At 39.1% G+C, this 20,501-nt stretch overlaps 1 protein-coding gene across 1 annotated transcript; it reads left to right on the top strand.

The window, feature by feature from the left end:
• Positions 1 to 314: 314 nt before the first annotated feature.
• On the top strand, positions 315 to 19,055 carry LOC122705098 (disintegrin and metalloproteinase domain-containing protein 21-like). Its single transcript, XM_043920306.1, has 2 exons — positions 315 to 415; positions 16,768 to 19,055. The coding sequence occupies exon 2, from the start codon at positions 16,899 to 16,901 to the stop codon at positions 19,053 to 19,055; it is 2,157 nt and encodes a 718-aa protein (XP_043776241.1). The 5' UTR covers positions 315 to 415; positions 16,768 to 16,898.
• Positions 19,056 to 20,501: the final 1,446 nt, after the last annotated feature.

The following is a 20,501-nucleotide window of genomic DNA, read 5'->3' as shown; positions in this document are numbered from 1 at the left end:
TATAGACTCAGTGCTTTAGTAGATAGGAGATATTATCTGGAATAGAAGATAAGGGCTACTACCTGAATCTCAGGCGGGATCACTCTTCCATTATGACTGGACTATGGAGTAGGGTGGCACCCCACTCCAGCACCCTTGCCTGGAAAATCCCATGGATGGAGGAGCCTGGTAGGCTACAGTCCATGAGGTTGCGAAGAGTCGGACATGACTGCTTGACTTCACTTTCACTTTTCACTTTCATGCATTGGAGAAGGAAATGGCAACTCACTCCCCAGTGTTCTTGCCTGGAGAATCCCAGGGATGGAGGAGCCTGGTGGGCTGCCGTCTCCGGCGTCGTGCAGAGTTGGACACGACTGAAGCGACTTAGCAGCAGCAGCAGCAGAGAAGTGAAAGAAATGGGCATGCATTCATATAGGTTTGTAACAGTGAAAATTCTAAAAATCATTTGTCTTTGAATTTGGCATCAGTATGAATATTTTTTTTTCACTCTGTTCTGGAGTAAGAAATTCATTTTGCATTATGACCCAGTGGCCACACATACACAAATACCCACAAAATTTGTGCCTCATTCGTGTATGAGTTGCTAAGGAACTTCTAGGGATGTCCTCTGATACTTTAATTCAATTTTCTAAAGAATAAAAACTGCATGTCAAGAAACATTTAATTGACTTCATGACTCTAATGAATCAGTAACCAACTGTATTCAAGCATAACAGAGTAAGAGAAGTGATGGGTAGGTAAAGGTTTTCCGAAATTTGAAATAGCTGTGGGAAAAAATGAAAAGTTGATAAAAATATATGGAGGAGGGCTATTGTCTACTCCAAGTTTCCAATAATTATAGAGAATATGGATTTTTAATGGCACCACCTCACAGTCTTAAACATTTAGAGTGATGTTCTTTTAGGAGTTTGGGTCTCTGGGGTCCTAGAAATAATGAGGACAGGGATTATGACAAAGATACCTTGAAGCGTTTTCCTATTCCCTGCTCTCAAGGTGAGAAGAATATGACATAGGTTGTTTGGCATCAGGGCAACTCAATATAAAAAAAAAAAGAACAATAAAAAATGAGTGGGGAGGTCCTAAGACGGCAGAGGAACAGGACGGGGAGACCACTTTCTCCCCCACAAATTCATCAACAGAACATTTGAATGCTGAGCAAATTCCATTAAACAATTTCTGAATGCTGGCAGAGGACATCAGGCACCCAGAAAGGCAGCCCATTGTCTTCAAAAGGAGGTAGGACAAAAGATAAAAGATAAAAAGAGAGACAAAAGAGGTAGGGACAGAGATCTGTCCCGGGAAGGGAGTCTTAAAAAAGAGAAGTTTCCAAACACCAGGAAAAAATAAATAAATAATTAAAATAAATAAATAGTTGCCTAACGGCAACTCCCCGCGGAGAAGCAGCCCAGACGCTCACATCCCTCACTAGCAAGTGGGGGCTGGACAGGGAGGCACTGGCTGCATTGCTTAGGGTAAGGACCGGGCCTGAATGCCCTGAGGGCAATCTGAGGGAACTAACTAGAGATAGCAACCCAGACTGTGGGATAGCTATCCCATGAAAAGCCCTAACCTAAGACACTGCCAGGCCTGCTCACAGAACAAAGGACTGAGCAGAGCTAGCTGGCTGTGGACCAGCCCATCCCCCACCAGAGCCAGGCAGGCGGGGCAGCCAGAGCTGGAAGGGGGCAATCACGGCCCCAGAGAGGCATCCTCTACCACACTGCAAGCAGACTTACTTGCTAACCAAGACTTCTTGGGATTCTGGACGGTTGACATCTGCTGGGAGGGTCGCAGCCAGAGATCAGCTCCCCAGAAGAGACACACGGCACACCTGAGAACGTGGCACAGACACACACACACCCCCCCCCCCAAGAAAATCGAGCGGCAGGGACAGGGGAGTCAATAAATCACATCCTTCAACTGGGGGGTGACTGCGCTCACCAAGAACCTGGTCACCTGAGCTGCTCGGACCTGGGAAGGGCACAAAACGCAGGCCCAACCAAGTCTGCCCCTTTGTGGAGTAACCGAGAACCTGAACCTAGCGGCTTAGACCTGGGAAGTGCATGCAACCCAGGCCCACCTCAAACAGTTCCCGGCAGAGCAACCTAGAGCCTGAACAGTGTAGATTGGGAAAGCACACACGCTGTGAGCGGGGACAAACCCAGTGTGGCCAAGACACAGCGAGCACTCCCCACACATGCCAGTGATATATGTTTGCAGTGTTCCTCCCTCTCCACAGTACGACTGAACAGGCAAGCCTGAAAAAGTGACCACCACTGCCCCAATGTGTCAGGGTGGAAATTAGACACTGAAGAGGCCAGGAAACAGAAGAGGCTAAAATAAACAGAGGGGACCACTTTGGAACTGACAGGTGCAATAGATAAAACCCTGAAGTTAGCACCAACTACCTAGGAAGGGGATTGTAGATCTTGAGAAATGTAAGTCAGATCAAGGAACTATCTGAAAATGAACTGACCCCACACGGTCCACAACACCACCAGAGAAAGTCCTAGATATTCTTTTACTATTATCATTTTTTTAATTAAAAAAATTTTTTTTTAATTTTAAGTCCTCTATTATTCCTTTAATTTTCATTTTTATAACCTACTATTACTTTGCAAAAAAAGAGACCCTATTTTTAAAGCAACCTTTGTATATATATATTTTATAATTTTTGTGACTTTGTTTTCTCTTTAATATTGTATTTTTGAGAATCTAACCTCTACTCTAGATTTTTAATCTTTGCTTTTTGGTATTTGATATCAAATTTGTACCTTTAAGAACCCAATCTTCAGTACCAATTTTTACTTGGGAGTGAGATTACTGACTTGATTGCTCTCTCCCCCTGTTGACTCTCTTTCTCCACCAGGTCGCCTCTATCTCCTCCCTCCCCCTTCTCTTCTTTACCCAACTCAATAAATCTCTTTGTGGGTTCCAGGCTGTGGAAAACACTTAGGGAATTGATTACTGGCTGGATCTGTCTCTCTCCTTTTGATTCCCCCTTTTATCCTCCTGGCCACTGCTGTCTCCTTCCTCCCTCTTCTCCTCTCTGTGTAACTCCGTGAACATCTCTGAGGGATCCAGACTGTGGAGAGCACATAGGGAAGTGATTAGCTGGCTAGCTTGCTCTCGCCCCTTTTGATTCCCCCTCTTCTCCTCCTGGTCACCTCTATCTCCCTCCTCCCTCTTCTCTCCTCCATGTAACTCTGTGTACCTCTCTGGGTGTCACTCACTATGGAGAAACTTTGCATCATTAACCTAGATGGTTTCTCATCGGTGCTGTACAGATGGAGAAGTCTTGAGGCTACTGTAAGAATAAGACTGAAAACCAGAGGCAGGAGGCTTAAGTCCAAAACCTGAGAACACCAGAGAACTCCTGAATCCAGGGAACATTAATCGATAGTAGCTCATCAAAAGCCTCCATACCTACACTGAAACCAAGCACCACCCAAGGGTCAGCAAGCTCCAGAGCAAGACATACCATGCAAATTCTCCAGCAACACAGGAACATAGCCCTGAGCTCCAATATACAGACTACCCAAAGTCTCACCAAACCCACTGACATCTCAAAACTCATTACTGGACACTTCATTGCACTCCAGAGAGAAGAAGTCCAGCTCCACCCACCAGAACACTGACACAAGCTTCTCTAACCAGGAAACCTTGACAAGCCACACGTCCAACCCCACCCACAGTGAGGAACCTCCACAGCAAAGAGGAACCACAAACTGCCAGAATATGGAAAGGCCACCCCAAACACAGCAACATAAACAAGATGAAAAGGCAGAGAAATACCCAGCAGGTAAAGGAACAGGATAAATGCCCACCAAACCCAACAAAAGAGGAAGAGATAGGGAATCTACCTGATAAAGAATTCTGAATAATAATAGTGAAAATGATCCAAAATCTTGAAAGCAAATTGAAGTTACAGATAAATGGCCTGGAAACAAGGATCAAGAAGATACAAGAAAGGTTTAACAAGGACCTAGGAGAAATAAAAAAAGAGTCAATATACAATGAATAAGGCAATAAATGAGATCAAAAACACTCTGGAGGGAACCAACAGTAGAATAATGGAGGCAGAAGATAGGATAAGTGAGGTACAAGATAGAATGGTAGAAATACATGAAACACAGAGGGAAAAAGAAAAAAGAATTAAAAGAAATGAGGACAACCCCAGAGACCTCTGGGACAAAGTTAAATGCCCCAACATTTGAATCATTGGAGTCCTAGAAGAAGAAGACAAAAAGAAAGACCATGAGAAAATACTTCAGGAGATAATAGTTGAAAACTTCCCTAAAATGGAGAAGGAAGTAATCACCCAAGTCCAAGAAACCCAGAGAGTCTGAAACAGGATAAACCCAAGGCAAAACACCCCAAGACACATATTAATCAAATTAACAAAGATGAAACACAAAGAACAAATATTAAAAACAGCAAGGGAAAAACAACAAATAACACACAAGGGGATTCCCACAAGGATAACAGCATCTTTCAATAGAAACTCTTCAGGCTTGAAGGGAATGGCAAGACATACTTAAAGTGATGAAAGAAAAAAACATACAGCCCAGATTACTGTACCCAACAAGGATATCATCCAAATATGAAGGAGAAATCAAAAGTTTTACAGACAAGCAAAAGCTGAGAGAATTCTGCACCACCAAACCAGCTCTCCAACAAATGCTAAAGGATCTTCTCCAGACAGGAAATACAGAAAGGGTGTATAAACTCGAACCCAAAACAACAAAGTAAATGGCAATGGGATCATACTTATCAATAATTACCTTAAATGTAAATGGGTTGAATGCCCCAACCAAAAGACAAAGACTGGCTGAATGGATACAAAAACAAGACCCCTATGTATGTTGTCTACAAGAGACCCACCTCAAAACAAAGGACACATACGACTGAAAGTGAAGGGCTGGAAAAAGATATTCCACACAAATAGAGACCAAAAGAAAACAGGAGTAGCAATACTAATATCAGATAAAGTAGACTTTAAAACAAAGGCTCTGAAAAGAGACAAAGAGGGACACTACATAATGATCAAAGGATCAATCCAAGAAGAAGATATAACAATTATAAATATATATGCACCCAACATAGGAGCACTGCAATATGTAAGACAAATGCTAACAAGTATGAAAGGGGAAATTAACAGTAACACAATAATAGTGGGAGACTTTAATACCCCACTCGCACCTATGGATAGATCAACTAAACAGAAAATTGACAAGGAAACACAAACTTTAAATGATACAATAGACCAGTTAGACCTAATTGATACCTATAGGACATTTCATCTCAAAACAATAAATTTCACATTTTCCTCAAGTGCACATGGAACGTTCTCCAGGATAGATCATATCTTGGGCCATAAATCTAGCCTTGGTAAATTCAAAAAAATTGAAATCATTCCAAGCATCTTTTCTGATCACACTGCAATAAGATTAGATGTTAATTACAGGAGAAAAACTATTAAAAATTCCAACATATGGAGGCTGGACAACACGCTGCTGAGTAACCAACAAATCACAGAAGAAATTTTTTAAAAAATTCAAACTATGCATAGAAATGAACGAAAATGAAAACACAACAACCCAAAACCTATTGGACACTGTAAAAGCAGTGCTAAGGGGAAGGTTCATAGCAATATAGGCTTACCTCAAGAAACAAGAAAAAAGTCAAATAGATAACCTAACTGTACACCTAAGGCAACTCGTAAAGGAAGAAATGAAGAACCCCAGGATTAGTAGAAGGAAGGAAATCTTAAAACTTAGGGCAGAAATAAATGCAAAAGAAACAAAAGAGACCATAGCAAAACTCAACAAAGCCAAAAGCTCGGTCTTTGAGAAGATAAATAAAACTGACAAACTATTAGCCAGACTCATCAAGAAACAAAGGGAGAAAAATCAAATGAACAAAATTGGAAATGAAAATGGAGAGATCACAACAGACAACACAGAAATACAAAGGATAAGAAACTATTATCAGCAACTATATGCCAATAAAATGGACAACTTGTAACAAATGGACAAATTCTTAGAAAAGTACAATTTTCCAAAACTGAACCAGGAAGAAATGGAAAATCTTAACAGACCCATCACAAGCACAGAAATTGAAACTGTAATTAGAAATCTTCCAGCAAACAAAAGCCCCAGATCAGACGGCTTCACAGCTGAAGTCTACCAAAAATTTAGAGAAGACCTAACACCTATCCTACTCAAACTCTTCCAGAAAATTGGAGAGGAAGTTAAACTTCCAAACTTCATCACCATAATACCAAAACCTGACAAAGATGCCACAAAAAAAGAAAACTATAGGCCAATATCACTGATGAATATAGATGCAAAAATCCTTAACAAAATTCTAGCAAACAGAATCCAAAAACATATTAAAAACAAATCATACATCATGACCAAGTGGGCTTTATCCCAGGGATGCAAGGATTCTTCAATATCCACAAATCAATCAATGTAATATACCACATTAACAAGTTGAAAGATAAAAACCATATGATTATCTCAATAGATGCAGAGAATGCCTTTGACAAAATTCAACATCCATTTATGATAAAAAAAAAAAAACCTTCAGAAAGCAGGAATAGAAGGAACATACCTCAACATAATAAAAGCTATGTATGACAAACTCATAGCAAACATTATCCTCAATGGTGGAAAATTGAAAGCATTTCTCCTAAAGTCAGGAACAAGACAAGGGTGCCCACTCTCACCACTACTATTCAACATAGTTTTGGCCACAGCCATCAGAGCAGAAAAAGAAATAAAAGGAATCCAGATTGGAAAAGAAGAAGTAAAACTCTCACTGTTTGCAGATGACACGATCCTCTACATAGAAAACCCTAAAGACTCCACCAGAAAATTACTAGAGCTAATCAATGAATATAGTAAAGTTGCAGGATATTAAATTAACACACAGAAATCCCTTGTATTCCTATACACTAACAATGAGAAAACAGAGAAATCAAGGAAATAATTCCATTCACCATTGCAATGAAAAGAATAAAATACTTAGGAATAAATCTACCTAAAGAAACAAAAGACCTAGATACAGAAAACTATAAAACACTGGTGAAAGAAATCAAAGAGGACACAAATAGATGGAGAAATATACCGTGTTCATGGATCAGAAGAATCAACATAGTAAAAATGAGTATACTATCCAAAGCAATCTATAGATTCAATGCAATCCCTACTAAGCTACCAACGGTATTTTTCAGAGAACTAGAAAAAATAATTTCACAATTTGTATGGAAATACAAAAAAACTCAAATAGCCAAAACAATCTTGAGAAAGAAGAATGGAACTGGAGGAATCAAGCTGCTTGACTTCAGGCTCTACTACAAAGCCACGGTCATCAAGACAGTGTGGTACTGGCACAAAGACAGAAATATAGATCAATGGAACAAAATAGAAAGCCCAGAGAAAAATCCACACACCTATGGACACCTTATCTTTGACAAAGGAGGCAAGAATATACAATGGAAAAAAGACAACCTCTTTAACATGGTGCTGGGAAAACTGGTCAACCACTTGTAAAAGAATGAAACTAGAACACTTTCTAATGCCATACACAAAAATAAACTCAAAACGGATTAAAGATCTCAATGTAAGACCAGAAACTATAAAACTCCTAGAGGAAAACATAGGCAAAACACTCTCCAACATAAACCATAGCAGGATCCTCTTTGACCCCCCCTCCCGGAATATTGGAAATAAAAGCAAAAATAAACAAATGGGACCTAATGAAACTTAAAAGCTTTTGCACAACAAAGGAAACTATAAGCAAGATGAAAAGACAGACTTCAGAATGGGAGAAAATAGCAAACGAAGCAACTGACAAAGAATTAATCTCAAAAATATACAAGCAACTCCTGCAGCTCAATTCCAGAAAAATAAATGACCCAATCAAAAAATGGGCCAAAGAACTAAACAGAGATTTCTCCAAAGAAGACATACAGATGGCTAACAAACACATGAAAAGATGCTCAACATCACTCATTATTAGAGAAATGCAAATCAAAACCACAATGAAGTACCATTTTATGCCAGTCAGAATGACTGCTATCCAAAAGTCTACAAGCAATAAATGCTGGAGAGGGTGTGGAGAAAAGGGAACCCTCTTACACTGTTGGTGTGAATGCAAACCAGTACAGCCACTATGGAGAACAGTGTGGAGATTCCTTTAAAAATTGGAAATAGAACTGCCATATGACCCAGCAATCCCACTTCTGGGCATACACACTGAGGAAACCAGAATTGAAAGAGACACTTGTACCCCAGTGTTCATCGCAGCACTGTTTATAATAGCTAGGACATGGAAGCAACCTAGATGCCCATCAGCAGACGAATGGATAAGACAGCTGTGGTACATATACACAGTGGAATATTACTCAGCCATTAAAAAGAATACATTTGAATCATTTCTAATGAGGTGGATGAAACTGGAGCTTATTATACGGAGTGAAGTAAGCCAGAAAGGAAAACACCAATACTGTATACTAACACATGTATATGGAATTTAGAAAGATGGTAACGATAACCCTGTATGCGAGACAGCAAAAGAGACACAGATGTATAGAACAGCCTTTTGGACTCTGTGGGAGAGGGCGAGGGTGGGATGGTTTGGGGGAATGGCATTGAAACATGTATATTATCATATGTGAAACGAATCACCAGTCTAGGTTCTATGCATGATACAGGGTGCTCGGGGCTGGTGCACTGGGATGACCCAGAGGGATGGGATGGGGAGTGAGGTGGGAGGGGTTTCAGGATGGGGAACACATGTATACCCATGGCAGATTCATGTCAATGTATGGCAAAACCACTACAACATTGTAAAGTAATTAGTCTCCAATTAAAATAAATAAATTTTTAAAATGAGTGGAAGATCTAAATAGATACTTCTCTAAAGAAGACATAAAAGTGGCTAAAAAGTATATGAAAAGATGCTAAAAGTGAAAGTCACTCAGTCATGTCTGAATCTTTGCGACCCCAAGGACGGAATTCTCCAGGCCAGATTACTGGACTGGGTGGCCTTTCCCTTCTCTGGCAATCTTCCCAACCCAGGGATTGCACCCAGTCTCCCACACTACAGGAAGATTCTTTACCAGCTGAGCCACAAGGGAAGCCCTGAAAAGATGCTAAACATCAATAATTATTAGAGAAATTCAACTCAAAACTACAATGAAGTGTAATTTCACACTGGTCACAATGGTCATCATCAAAATAATCTACAAACCATAAATGCTGGAGACATTGTAGAGAAAAGGGAATCCTCCTACACTCATGGTAGAAATGTAAATTGGTACAGACACTATGGAGAACAGTACAGAAGTTCCTTTAAAACCTAAAAATAGAGCTACGGTGTGTGATCCAGCAATCCCATTCCTGGGCATATATTTTGGGGGAAAAAAACCTAATTTGAAAAGACACATGTACTTCAATGTTCATTGCAGCACTATTTACAATAGCCAAGGCAAGGAAGTAGCCTAAGTGTTCATCAAGAGAGAAATGGGTAAATAAGATGATGTATATAAAATATACACACACACACAATGGGATATTATTCGGCCATAAAAAAGAATGAAACAATGCCATTTGCAGCAACATAGATGGACCTAGAGACTATCATACTAAGTGAAGTAAGTCAGATAGAGAAAGTCAAAATTCATATAATATCACTTATATGTGGAATTTAAAAAGTGGTTAAAATGAACTTATTTACAAAACAGAAATAGACTCACAGACTTTGAAAACAAACAAATATATATATATATATATAGTTATCAAAGAAAAAATTAGGAGTTTGGGATTAACATATATATACACTATTATATATAAGGGCTTCCCTCATAGCTCAGTTGGTAAAGAATCCGTCTGCAATGAAGAAGACCCCAATTTGATTCCTGGGTCAGGAAGATCCACTGGAGAATTCTTGTGGATTCTTGGGCTTCCCTTGTGGCTCAGCTGGTAAAGAATCCGCCTGCAATGTGAGAGACCTGGGATCAATCCCTGGGTTGGGAAGATCCCCTGGAAAAGAGAAAGGATACCCACTCCAGTATTCTGGCCTGGAGAATTCCATGGACTGTATAGTCCATGGAGTCCCAAAGAGTCGGACACAACTGAGCAACCTTCATTTTCACTTACTATATATAAAATAGACAACTAAAAGGACCTACACTATAGTACAGGGAACTCTACTCAGTATTCTATAATAACCTATATGGGAAAAGAATCTGAAAAAGAATGGATACATGTATATATATATATATATATATATATATATATATATATATATATAAATGAATCACTTTACTGTACATGTGTAACTAACACATATATAACTTGTATATAAACTATACCCTGTTATAAAATAAAAATTAAATTAAGCAAAACCAAAAAGACAACCTACTGAATAGGTGGCAATATTTGCAAATAATATGACCAATAAGGGATTAATATCCAAAGTATATAAACAACTCATACAACTCAACATCAAAGAAATAAACAGCCTAATTTAAAAATGGGCAGAGAACTAAACAGACATATTTCCAAAGAGGAAAGGCAGATGGCCACAGGCACATGAAAAGATGCCCAACATTGCTAATGATTAGAGAAATGCAAATCAAAACCACAGTGACATCACTTCACCCTAGTCTGACCGGCTATCATCAACAGAAAGACAAATAACTAATGTTGGTGAGCATGTGGATAAAAGGGAACCCTCATACACTGTTGGTAGGAATGTAAATTGGTGCAACCACTGTGAAAACAGTATGAAGGTTTCTCAAAAACTAAAAAATAGAACTTCCATATGACCCAGGAATGTACTTCTGGGTGTATACCTTAAAAAACCACAAACATTAATTCGAAAAGATACATGCACTCTATTGTTAATAGCAGCACATGGAAACAACAGAAGTGTCCATAGACAGAGGAATGGATAAAGAAGATGTGCTATATACATATAATGTAATACCACTCAAGTATAAAAAAGAATGAAATTTTGCCATTTGCAGCAACATGCATGGACTTTGAGGGCTTTACACTATGTGAAGTCAATCAGAAAGAGAAAGATATATATTGCATGATATCACTTATAAGTGGAATCTAAGAAAACAGCAAACTAGTTACTATAAAATAAACAGACTCACAGACATAGAGAACAAATGGGTGGTTATTACTGTTGGATGGGAAGGAGGGATTTATAGGAATAGGGATGTGTGAAGTACAAACTATTCAGGGTAAGACAGGTTCAAAGATGCCTTGTACAACCCAGGGAATATGGCCAATATTTTGCAATAACATTAAATGAAAAGTAACCTTTTAAAATTATATAAAAATAAAAAATATTAATCCAGTGAATCCTTGATTCAAACTGATATTTGCTCAAACTCTTAAAATTTAACAAAACTGATAATTCAATGTCTAAAATAAATAAATAACAGACTAAGTGATAAAAAAAGAACACATAAGTAATCTGAAAGATAGAATAATGGAAATCACCCAATCAGAACAGCAGACAGGAACAAAACAAAACAAAAGCAATCTATGACATCATTATTTGAACCATCACTACAAACAAAGCTAATGGAGATGATGGAATTCCAGCTGATCTATTTTACATCCTAAAAGATGATGCTGTGAAAGTGCTGCACTCAATATGCCAGCAAATTTGGAAAACTCAGCAGTGGCCACAGGACTGGAAAAGTTCAGTTTTCATTCCAATCCCAAAGAAGGTCAATGTCGAAGAATGTTCAAACCACTGCACAATTGCACTCATCCCACACGCGAGCAAATAATGCTCAAAATTCTCCCAGCCAGGCTTCAACAATACATGAACTGAGAACTTGCAGATGTTCAAGTTGGATTTAGAAAAGGCAGAGGTCCCAGAGGTCAAATTGCCCACATCCATTGCATCATCAAAAAAGCAAGAGAGTTCTCAAGAAAACATCTATTTCTGCTACATTGACTGTGCTAAAGCCTTTGACTGTGTGGATCACAACAAACTGGAAAATTCTGAAAGAGATGGGAATACCAGACCACCTGACCTGCCTCCTGCAAAACCTGTATGCAGGTCAAGAAGCAACAGTTAGAACTGGACATGGAACAAAAGACTGGTTCCAAACTGGGAAAAGAATATGTCAAGGCTGTATATTGCCACCTTACTTATTTAACTTAGACGCAGAGTACATCATGCAAAATGCCAGGATGGAGGAAGCACATTCAGGAATTAAGATTGCCAGGAGAAATATCAATAACCTCAGATATGCAGATGACACCACCCTTATGGCAGAAAGCGAAGAAGAACTAAAGAACCTCTTGATGCAAGTGAAAGAGAAGAGTGAAAAAGCTGGCTTCATACTCAACATTCAAAAAACTAAGATCATGGCATCCGGTCCCATCACTTGATGGCAAACAGATGGGACACAATGGAAACAGTGACAGACTTTATTTTTGGGGGCTCCAAGATCACTGGGGATGGTGACTGCAGTCATGAAATTAAAAGATGCTTGCTCCTTGGAAGAAAAGCTATGACCAACCTAGTTCAGTTCAGTTCAGTTCACTCAGTCATGTCCAACTCTTTGAGACCCCATGGACTGCAGCATGCCAGGTCTCCCTGTCCATCAGCAACTCCCAGAGTTTACTCAAACTCATGTCCATTGAGTCGGTGATGCCATCCAACCATCTCATCCTCTGTCATCCCCTTCTCCTCCCACCATCAATCTTTCCCAGCATCAGGATCTTCTCCAATGAGTCAGTTCTTCACATCAGGTGGCCAAAGTATTGGAGTTTCAGCTTCAACATCAGTCCTTCCAATAAATATTCAGGACTTATTTCTTTTAGGATGGACTGGTTGGATCTCCTTGCAGTCCAAGGGACTCTCAAAGGTCTCCTCCAACACCATAGTTCAAAAGCATCAATTCTTCAGTGCTCAGTTTTCTTTATAGTCGAACTCTCACATCCATACATGACTACTGGAAAAACCATAGCCTTGACTAGATGGACCTCATCAACAGTTTCTTTAGTTCCTCTTTGCTTTCTGCCATTATAGTGGTATCATTTGCATATCTGAGGTTGTTGATATTTCTCCTGGCAATCTTGATTCCAGCTTGTGATTCATCCAGCCTGGCATTTTGCATGATGTACTCTGCATCTAAGTTAAACAAGCAGGGTGACAATATACAGCCTTGCAAAGTATAGAGAAATACAAATGAAAACCACAATGAAGTATCACCTCACACCAGTCAGAATGGTTATTATCAAAAAGTCTACAGATAAAAAATGATGGAGAGGCTGTGAAGAAAAGGGAACACTCCTATACTGTTGGTGGGAATGTAAAGTGGTTCAGCCACTATGGAAAACAGTATGGCATTTCTTTTAAAAAACTAAAAATAGAACTACCATGTTATCCTGCAATCCCAGTCCTAATTATATATCCTGAAACACCAATTCAAAAAGATACATGCACCCCAATGTTCATAGCAGCAGTATTTACCATAGATAAGACATGGAAACAACCTGAGGACCCATCAACAGATGACTGGCTTAAGAGGATGTCATATATATATATATATATGTATATGTGTGTGTGCATATGCATGTGTGTGCATGCATGTACACCCACACACAATGGAACACCACTCAAGCATAAAAAGAATGAAATATTGCCATTTGCAGCAACACGGATAAACCTAGAGAATATTATATTTAGTGAAGTAAGGCAAACAGACAAATATTGTATATTACTTGTAAGTGGAATCTAAAAAACAGTATAAACGAATCTATGTACAAAATGGAAACAGACTCAAAGAAATAGTAAATAAACTTATGGTTACCAAAGGGGGATGAAAGTGAAGAAGGATAAATCAGAAATATGGGGTTAATAGATACAAACTACTATACATAAAACAGATAAGCAACAATGATCTAGTGTATAGTACAGGGAACTATATTCAGTATCCACTAGTAAACTACAATGGAAGATAAGAAAATAATCTTAAATATCTATCTAAATAATTTGACTGTACACCTGAAACTAAACACAATGTTGTAAATCAACTCAACTTCAATTTAAAAAGCTTGACTTAAATAACAAATACAAAAACAAAAAACCACATTGAAAAACCCTCCTGGTTTTCAGATGGGTTGTCTATGTACTTGCTAGCATTAGTTATGATGAAGGTAGGATTTTTGATGGAGAATAATTCTATCAGTCAGGTGTCAAATCTTTGAAGTCTGTGCAAGAATGATAGGGACTGGTTGATGGAAGAGTGAGAAAGAAAGGTTAAAACTTACTGTAGTCAGAAGCAGTTGGATAAATGGTCTGGATTTGACTTGGTGAACTGTGGGCAACAGGAACCCAGCCTATGGACCATAAAGACATATGACTTCTATGATATGTGTTTCTCTAGAGTGAGCTTTAGGGCAGCAGTAAATTGTGAGGAAGCTCAAGTTTAAGAAGGTAAGTATATGTAGGGAGCTTTGTGCAGAGGTGAGGATTGATTTTGGTTGTCTCTCTCTGTCTGCCTGCCTGTCACTTTCAACAAATGAAACTGCAGAAGTAATAGGGCAAGTTGTATGTAGGGATGATAAAGAGGAATTTGAATTAAAGTAAAAGAAGTATTGACTAGGAATGGATTTAGAATCCAGGAGATGATTGGTACTGGGTCAAACATCTTTATTTTCATACCACCTATGAAAGGCTTCTTAGATTAGCTTGGCTTAGTTGCTCTTCAAAGGACATTGAACTTACCTTAGCAATACATTTATCATAGTCATGGATGAAATCAGATTTTTGAGCCTGAAGCACCTACAAGAGGAGAGGCCACTTTAAGAAAAAGAATAGAAAATTACAATAAGGATGAAAATGTACATTTATTTAGCATGGGAAGAAGTCACAACAAACAATAACTTTCAAAAGTTTGAAAATACCATAAACATCACAAAAAAATTCAAAAACCCAATACTTGCATTAACTTCCTAACACACATCTATGTTTCCCTACAGTTTTATAATCACTTCCTCTCTAGCTGCCTCCCTCATGAGAATTATTTTGTTATATTTTCTCTGGAGGGAACAGAAAGTAATTGCCTGTCCCTAGTGTATTCAACCAAAATTTCTTTTTTATTATTGATATTTAGAAAAATTCAGCTCTACAACTTGTTACTGGTAAAAACAATAAAAATTACCTAAGTTATTGAATTTTAGGAAACACTTATCAAGTCTTTAATATATGAACCATTTTATTTCAGGGCACTTCAAATTTTTTTGTGTAGTAACTAATTTTGAACACTCTTACATGGATGACTCTCATAAACTGCATTACTAAGCACCTCCTAGGGGTTTATGGAGGTCTACACAATGAGGGTCCCTGAATCATTAACTTTATTACTCAGATTAATCTGATTCAGATCCTATTATAATAATCTGATTATTTATCTTTTTCCCACAGGCTCAGTGCTTCTTAGCCTCTTTTTTGTCACTTAACTGAGACTATGATGATATCTATGAACAATCTCCCCAGCCATAGAAAAGGGCACATAATATACAAAGTATTGAATACAACGTTATAGAGCCTTCTAAAACTTATTCTTGCTCTCGCCACATATTTCTGCACTAAATTGATAATCTGCTTAATGCACTGTATTTTAATTTTATTTCCCTAGTATCTAGCACAATGTCCTACATTTTGTATGCTCCAGACATAAATTAAAGAAATTAATGAATGTAGCCAGGCAGATTGTATGCCAGGTAATACAGAAATTCTTCACTTTCAAAAACTGTTGGTAAACACATTTTAGCAGACATTGGGAATTTTCCCCTGCAGTCTTAAAATACCAGGCACTCTGATGCCTTTGCCCCTAGAAGACAGAATTCCTTTTCTCAAACTTTTAAATTTCATGAATTCTTATTATCCCTTCTGAAGTTATTTCCTCTTGTATTTCATATTCTCCCACAGGTAACTGGGGAGAACAACCTCGTTTTTCTCATTCCTTTAGAAAATGTCAGTATTTATGACTTTTTTTTCTTATAAAAATTATATTCACATATGAATACATTTTAAGTGGCATTCATCTATAACCCAAGTACTTCACCACCCCTCCCTTTCCCCACCCACCTTTTCCATTTTTCGCTATATGGAGGGCTATACTAGGTATTATAGACCCTATAATAGAGGGGATATTAAAATGAGTTAAAATCATAAACCTTGCACTAAATGACTCAATGAATGAAGGAGAATATTGCAAGGAGATAAGCAAATAACTTGAGATAAATAGTCTAAAGTAAATCATAAGACTGATGCAAATTGACATAAGGATTGCGATGGTCTCTGACCTCTCCACTTTTGGCAGGAGAAAGTAACAAGAGTTATGCAAGGGCAACAGGCACAAACCAACACAGTTTTGGACAAATTGAAATACAGTGTCACTGTATTCTGAAGTTTCTTTAGTTTTGCTTTAACTTTATATTAAGGAGATTTTTATACCACCTATCTGTGTTTGAGATAATTGTATAATGAAAACCCAAGTGCCTATCATCCAGTTCCAACAACTATCTGCTATCGATAGGGCCAATATTGTTTTATCTTTGTTCCCTCTAACTTTACATCCCCAGTTATTGAAAACACATCCAAAGCTTTTTGCTGCATTAATCACTCTTGACACATTCAAATTCTATCCCCTATTTTCCTTACCCAATCCCACCACCATCCCCCACCCTTCTTTTTATTTTCACTTTTCAGCACTGCCCGCTCTGATGGTCACACTCTGACAGGACACAGATCCTCAAAGCTGAGCTCAGAGGGAGGAGCCAGGTCAGCAGTGCCTGCTAAGTTCTTCTCTGGACAGATGGCTCCACAGTGGCTGCTCCATCATGGTGACTGGTGAGGCCATAGTGTCCATGCGACTTGTTGGACTGCTCTGGCTTGAGGTGTCTCTGTTCTCTTCTGGTCTCTCCCAGGAAAGGCACTCTCAAAGCCTCAACTCCCCAGATGTGGTGATTCCCTTGAAGGTTACCAACAGGGGCAGAGGTCCAAATGCTCCAGGTTGGCTCTCCTACAGCCTGCAGTTTGGGGGTCAGAGACGTGTTGTCTACATAAGAGCTAAGAAGATCTTAGTTTCCAAACCCCTCCCAGTGTTCACCTACACGGACCAGCACGCCCTTCAGCAGGATCAACCTTTTGTTTCTAATGACTGCTATTATCATGGTTATGTGGAGGGGGTCCCCGAGTCCCTTGTTGCCCTCAGTACTTGTGCTGGGGGCTTTCAAGGAATGCTGCAGATAAATGACTTTACCTATGAAATCAAGCCCATCAGACACTCTACTACATTTGAACACCTGGTTTATAAGATAAACACTAAAGAGACACAGTTCTCGCCTATGAAATGTGGCTTAACAAATAAAGCAGCACACCAGCAGCTGGAATTCGAAGAGGCTGAGAGATTAACTCTGAAACAAAATTCTGCTTATAACCGGTGGGCCCATTTGTGGTTTCTGGAGCTGGTTGTGGTGGTCGATCACAATTTCTTCATTTATTCTCAAAGTAATTTCTCAAAGGTGCAGGAGAATGTATTTGTTGTTGTCAACATAGTGGATTCCATTTATCAGCAGTTGGGAACCTATGTGATTTTGATGGGGATTGAAATTTGGAATCATGGAAATGTTTTTCCACTGATAAGCATAGAACAGGTTCTGGAGGACTTCTCTCAGTGGAAACAAATCAGTCTTTCCGAGCTACAGTATGATGCTGCACATATTTTCATTGAAAATTCACTTATAAGTGTCCTCGGTATAGCCTATGTGGCAGGAATATGTCGCCCTCCTCTCGACTGCGGAGTTAATAATTTCAAAGGAGACCCCTGGTCTGTTTTTGCCCTCACCGTAGCTCATGAGTTAGGTCATACTCTGGGTATGCAGCATGATGAAGAATTCTGTGTGTGTGGACAAAGAGCTTGCCTCATGAATGCTATCAGGTTGCCAGCAGAGAGATTCACGAATTGTAGCTATGCAGAATTTACAAAGACCACTTTAAACCAGGGATCATGTCTGCACAACCCTCCAATTCCAGGGGCAGTCTTCATGCTGAAGCGCTGTGGGAATGGTGTGACTGAAGGAGGAGAGCAGTGTGACTGTGGATCTGTAAAGCAGTGTGAACACGACCCCTGTTGTCTGTTGAACTGTACTCTAAGGCCTGGGGCTGCCTGTGCTTTCGGGCTTTGCTGCAAAGACTGCAAGTTCGTGCCATCAGGGGAGCTCTGTAGACCTCAGATCAATGAATGTGACCTCCCAGAGTGGTGCAATGGGACATCTCATCAGTGCCCAGAAGATGTCCACGTGCAGGACGGGATTCCCTGCACTGACAGTGCTTTTTGCTATCAAAAGAGCTGTAATAGCCATGATGAACAGTGCAGGGAGATTTTTGGTGAAGGTGCAAAGAGTGCATCTCAGAGATGCTATAAAGAAATCAACTCCCAGGGAAACCGTTTTGGCCACTGTGGTATAAATGGCACAACATACCTAAAATGCCCTATTTCAGATAGCTTTTGTGGGAGAGTTCATTGTGAGAATGTGGGAAATATCCCCCACCTGAGAGATCACTCAAATTTTCAATACACTCACATCAATGGTGTCACCTGCTGGAGTATAGACTATCACTTAGAGATGAGTATACCTGATGTTGGTGAAGTGAAAGATGGCACCATGTGTGGTCCAGGAAAGATCTGCATACACAAGAAGTGTGTCAGCCTATCTCTTCTGTCACAGGTCTGCTTGCCTGAGACCTGTAACATGAAGGGGATATGCAATAACAAACATCACTGCCACTGCGGCTATGGGTGGTCCCCGCCCTACTGCCTACACAGAGGCACTGGAGGTAGTGTTGACAGTGGCCCAGCATCTGCCAGAAGAATTTTCTTGCCAATAGTTGTGCCTCTTGGTTTGTTTGTTTTGCTTTTACTTTTAATTGCTGTATTTATGTATCTTCAAAAATGTTTTAGACCCAAGAAGACTAAGACTCACTCTCCCAAATAAGAATATGACTGTAACCTCATAGCCTATACATTAAGTTTTAGTCTATTGGCAGTAGAAATATTCCAACATGCATGAAACTGAACACAGTTCTGATAGCTTGCAGAAAAATGCAGACACCTTGCCTTCTGTCAGTATCAAAAATATTGCCATCAAGCAAAGGTAATTCCTAACATATTCCTATCTACTGTTCATGGTTGTAAGCGGCAAATAAAATTCATTTCCTGCAAGTGAGTCCTCTTTGTGTTTCTTGAGCACACATATGACTCAGGAAAGGCAGGAGATAGACATCTGGGGACCCAGGGATGAGTTTGCCTCTTTTCATTTCTTCCCAAAGTAACTTATCAAAGGTACACAGGATGTATTTGCTGTTGTCAGCCTAGTGGATTCCATTTATCAGCAGTTGGGTACTGATGTGATTTTGATTGGGACTGAGGTTTGGAATCATGGAAATGTTTTCCCATTGAAATGCACAGAACAAGCAAAGACTGCAATGCAGTTCATGCCATCAGTGGAACTTTGTAGATATAAGGTCAATAAGAGTGATCTTCCAGAGTGCTGCAATGGGACATCTCATCAGTGCCCAGAAGATCTACATGTGCAGGACAGGTTTTCCCTGTAGTGACAGTGCATACTGTTACCAAAAGTGAAATAATAAAGTTATAAAATTACTTAATTAATTTTCTAACACTGTGATCCAAAATCTGAAAAGAAGGGTAACAATAATGCTTTCCCATCCAACCTCTAGGGGTTATTAGGTAAACAAGAGAAAGGAATGGTTTCTCATTAAAGTATAAACAAATTGTTTTTAACAAAAATTCCTGACACTGTTCCTTCTGCTTCCTAGCCAAGCTTATCTGCTCTAACACTTTGCCTTAATTTGGCAGTTTGTGTATCCTCTTAGAGGATTTTCTTTGAATATCAGAATATACTCTTCATGAGGGCAGAGTTGTTTTAACTGTTTTCTGCTCACTGTTGTGTCCCAATACCTAGAACAGTGCCAGATACACAACAAATGTTTAAATGGACTACTAATTGCATAAAATTAATTACAAAATGAAAAAAAATACTTTGGTCCTCTTTTAAAAACTACTATAGCTCTTCTTCAAAATTGAACTTTGAATATTTAAAATGTGTATTTATAATGCTCTTTTTGTACTTGTCCTTCGCTATCTTTTAGCCCCTGGTTTATGATCTCCTCAGTCTATTCTCAGTATAGATGGAAGTCTTGTCTCTTAAAAACACATTTCTGTATCAGATACCTTCTGTATATGGTCCAGACCACTTCTACATGCCTCTCTTTGTCAACTGAATTAAACTTTTTGATATCATTTTCCACTATCCTTTGTACATTTTGCATCCTCCAGCTATTTTCTGTTTTAAATATACTTAGCTGTGTCATACCTCTGCACATCTGTACATCAATTCCCATTCCCCAAATTCTGTTTA

The sequence above is a fragment of the Cervus elaphus genome, chromosome 12, assembly GCF_910594005.1.
Source record: "Cervus elaphus chromosome 12, mCerEla1.1, whole genome shotgun sequence".
NCBI classification, from domain to species: domain Eukaryota; kingdom Metazoa; phylum Chordata; class Mammalia; order Artiodactyla; family Cervidae; genus Cervus; species Cervus elaphus.
This window is presented reverse-complemented; position numbering and strand designations above follow the sequence as displayed.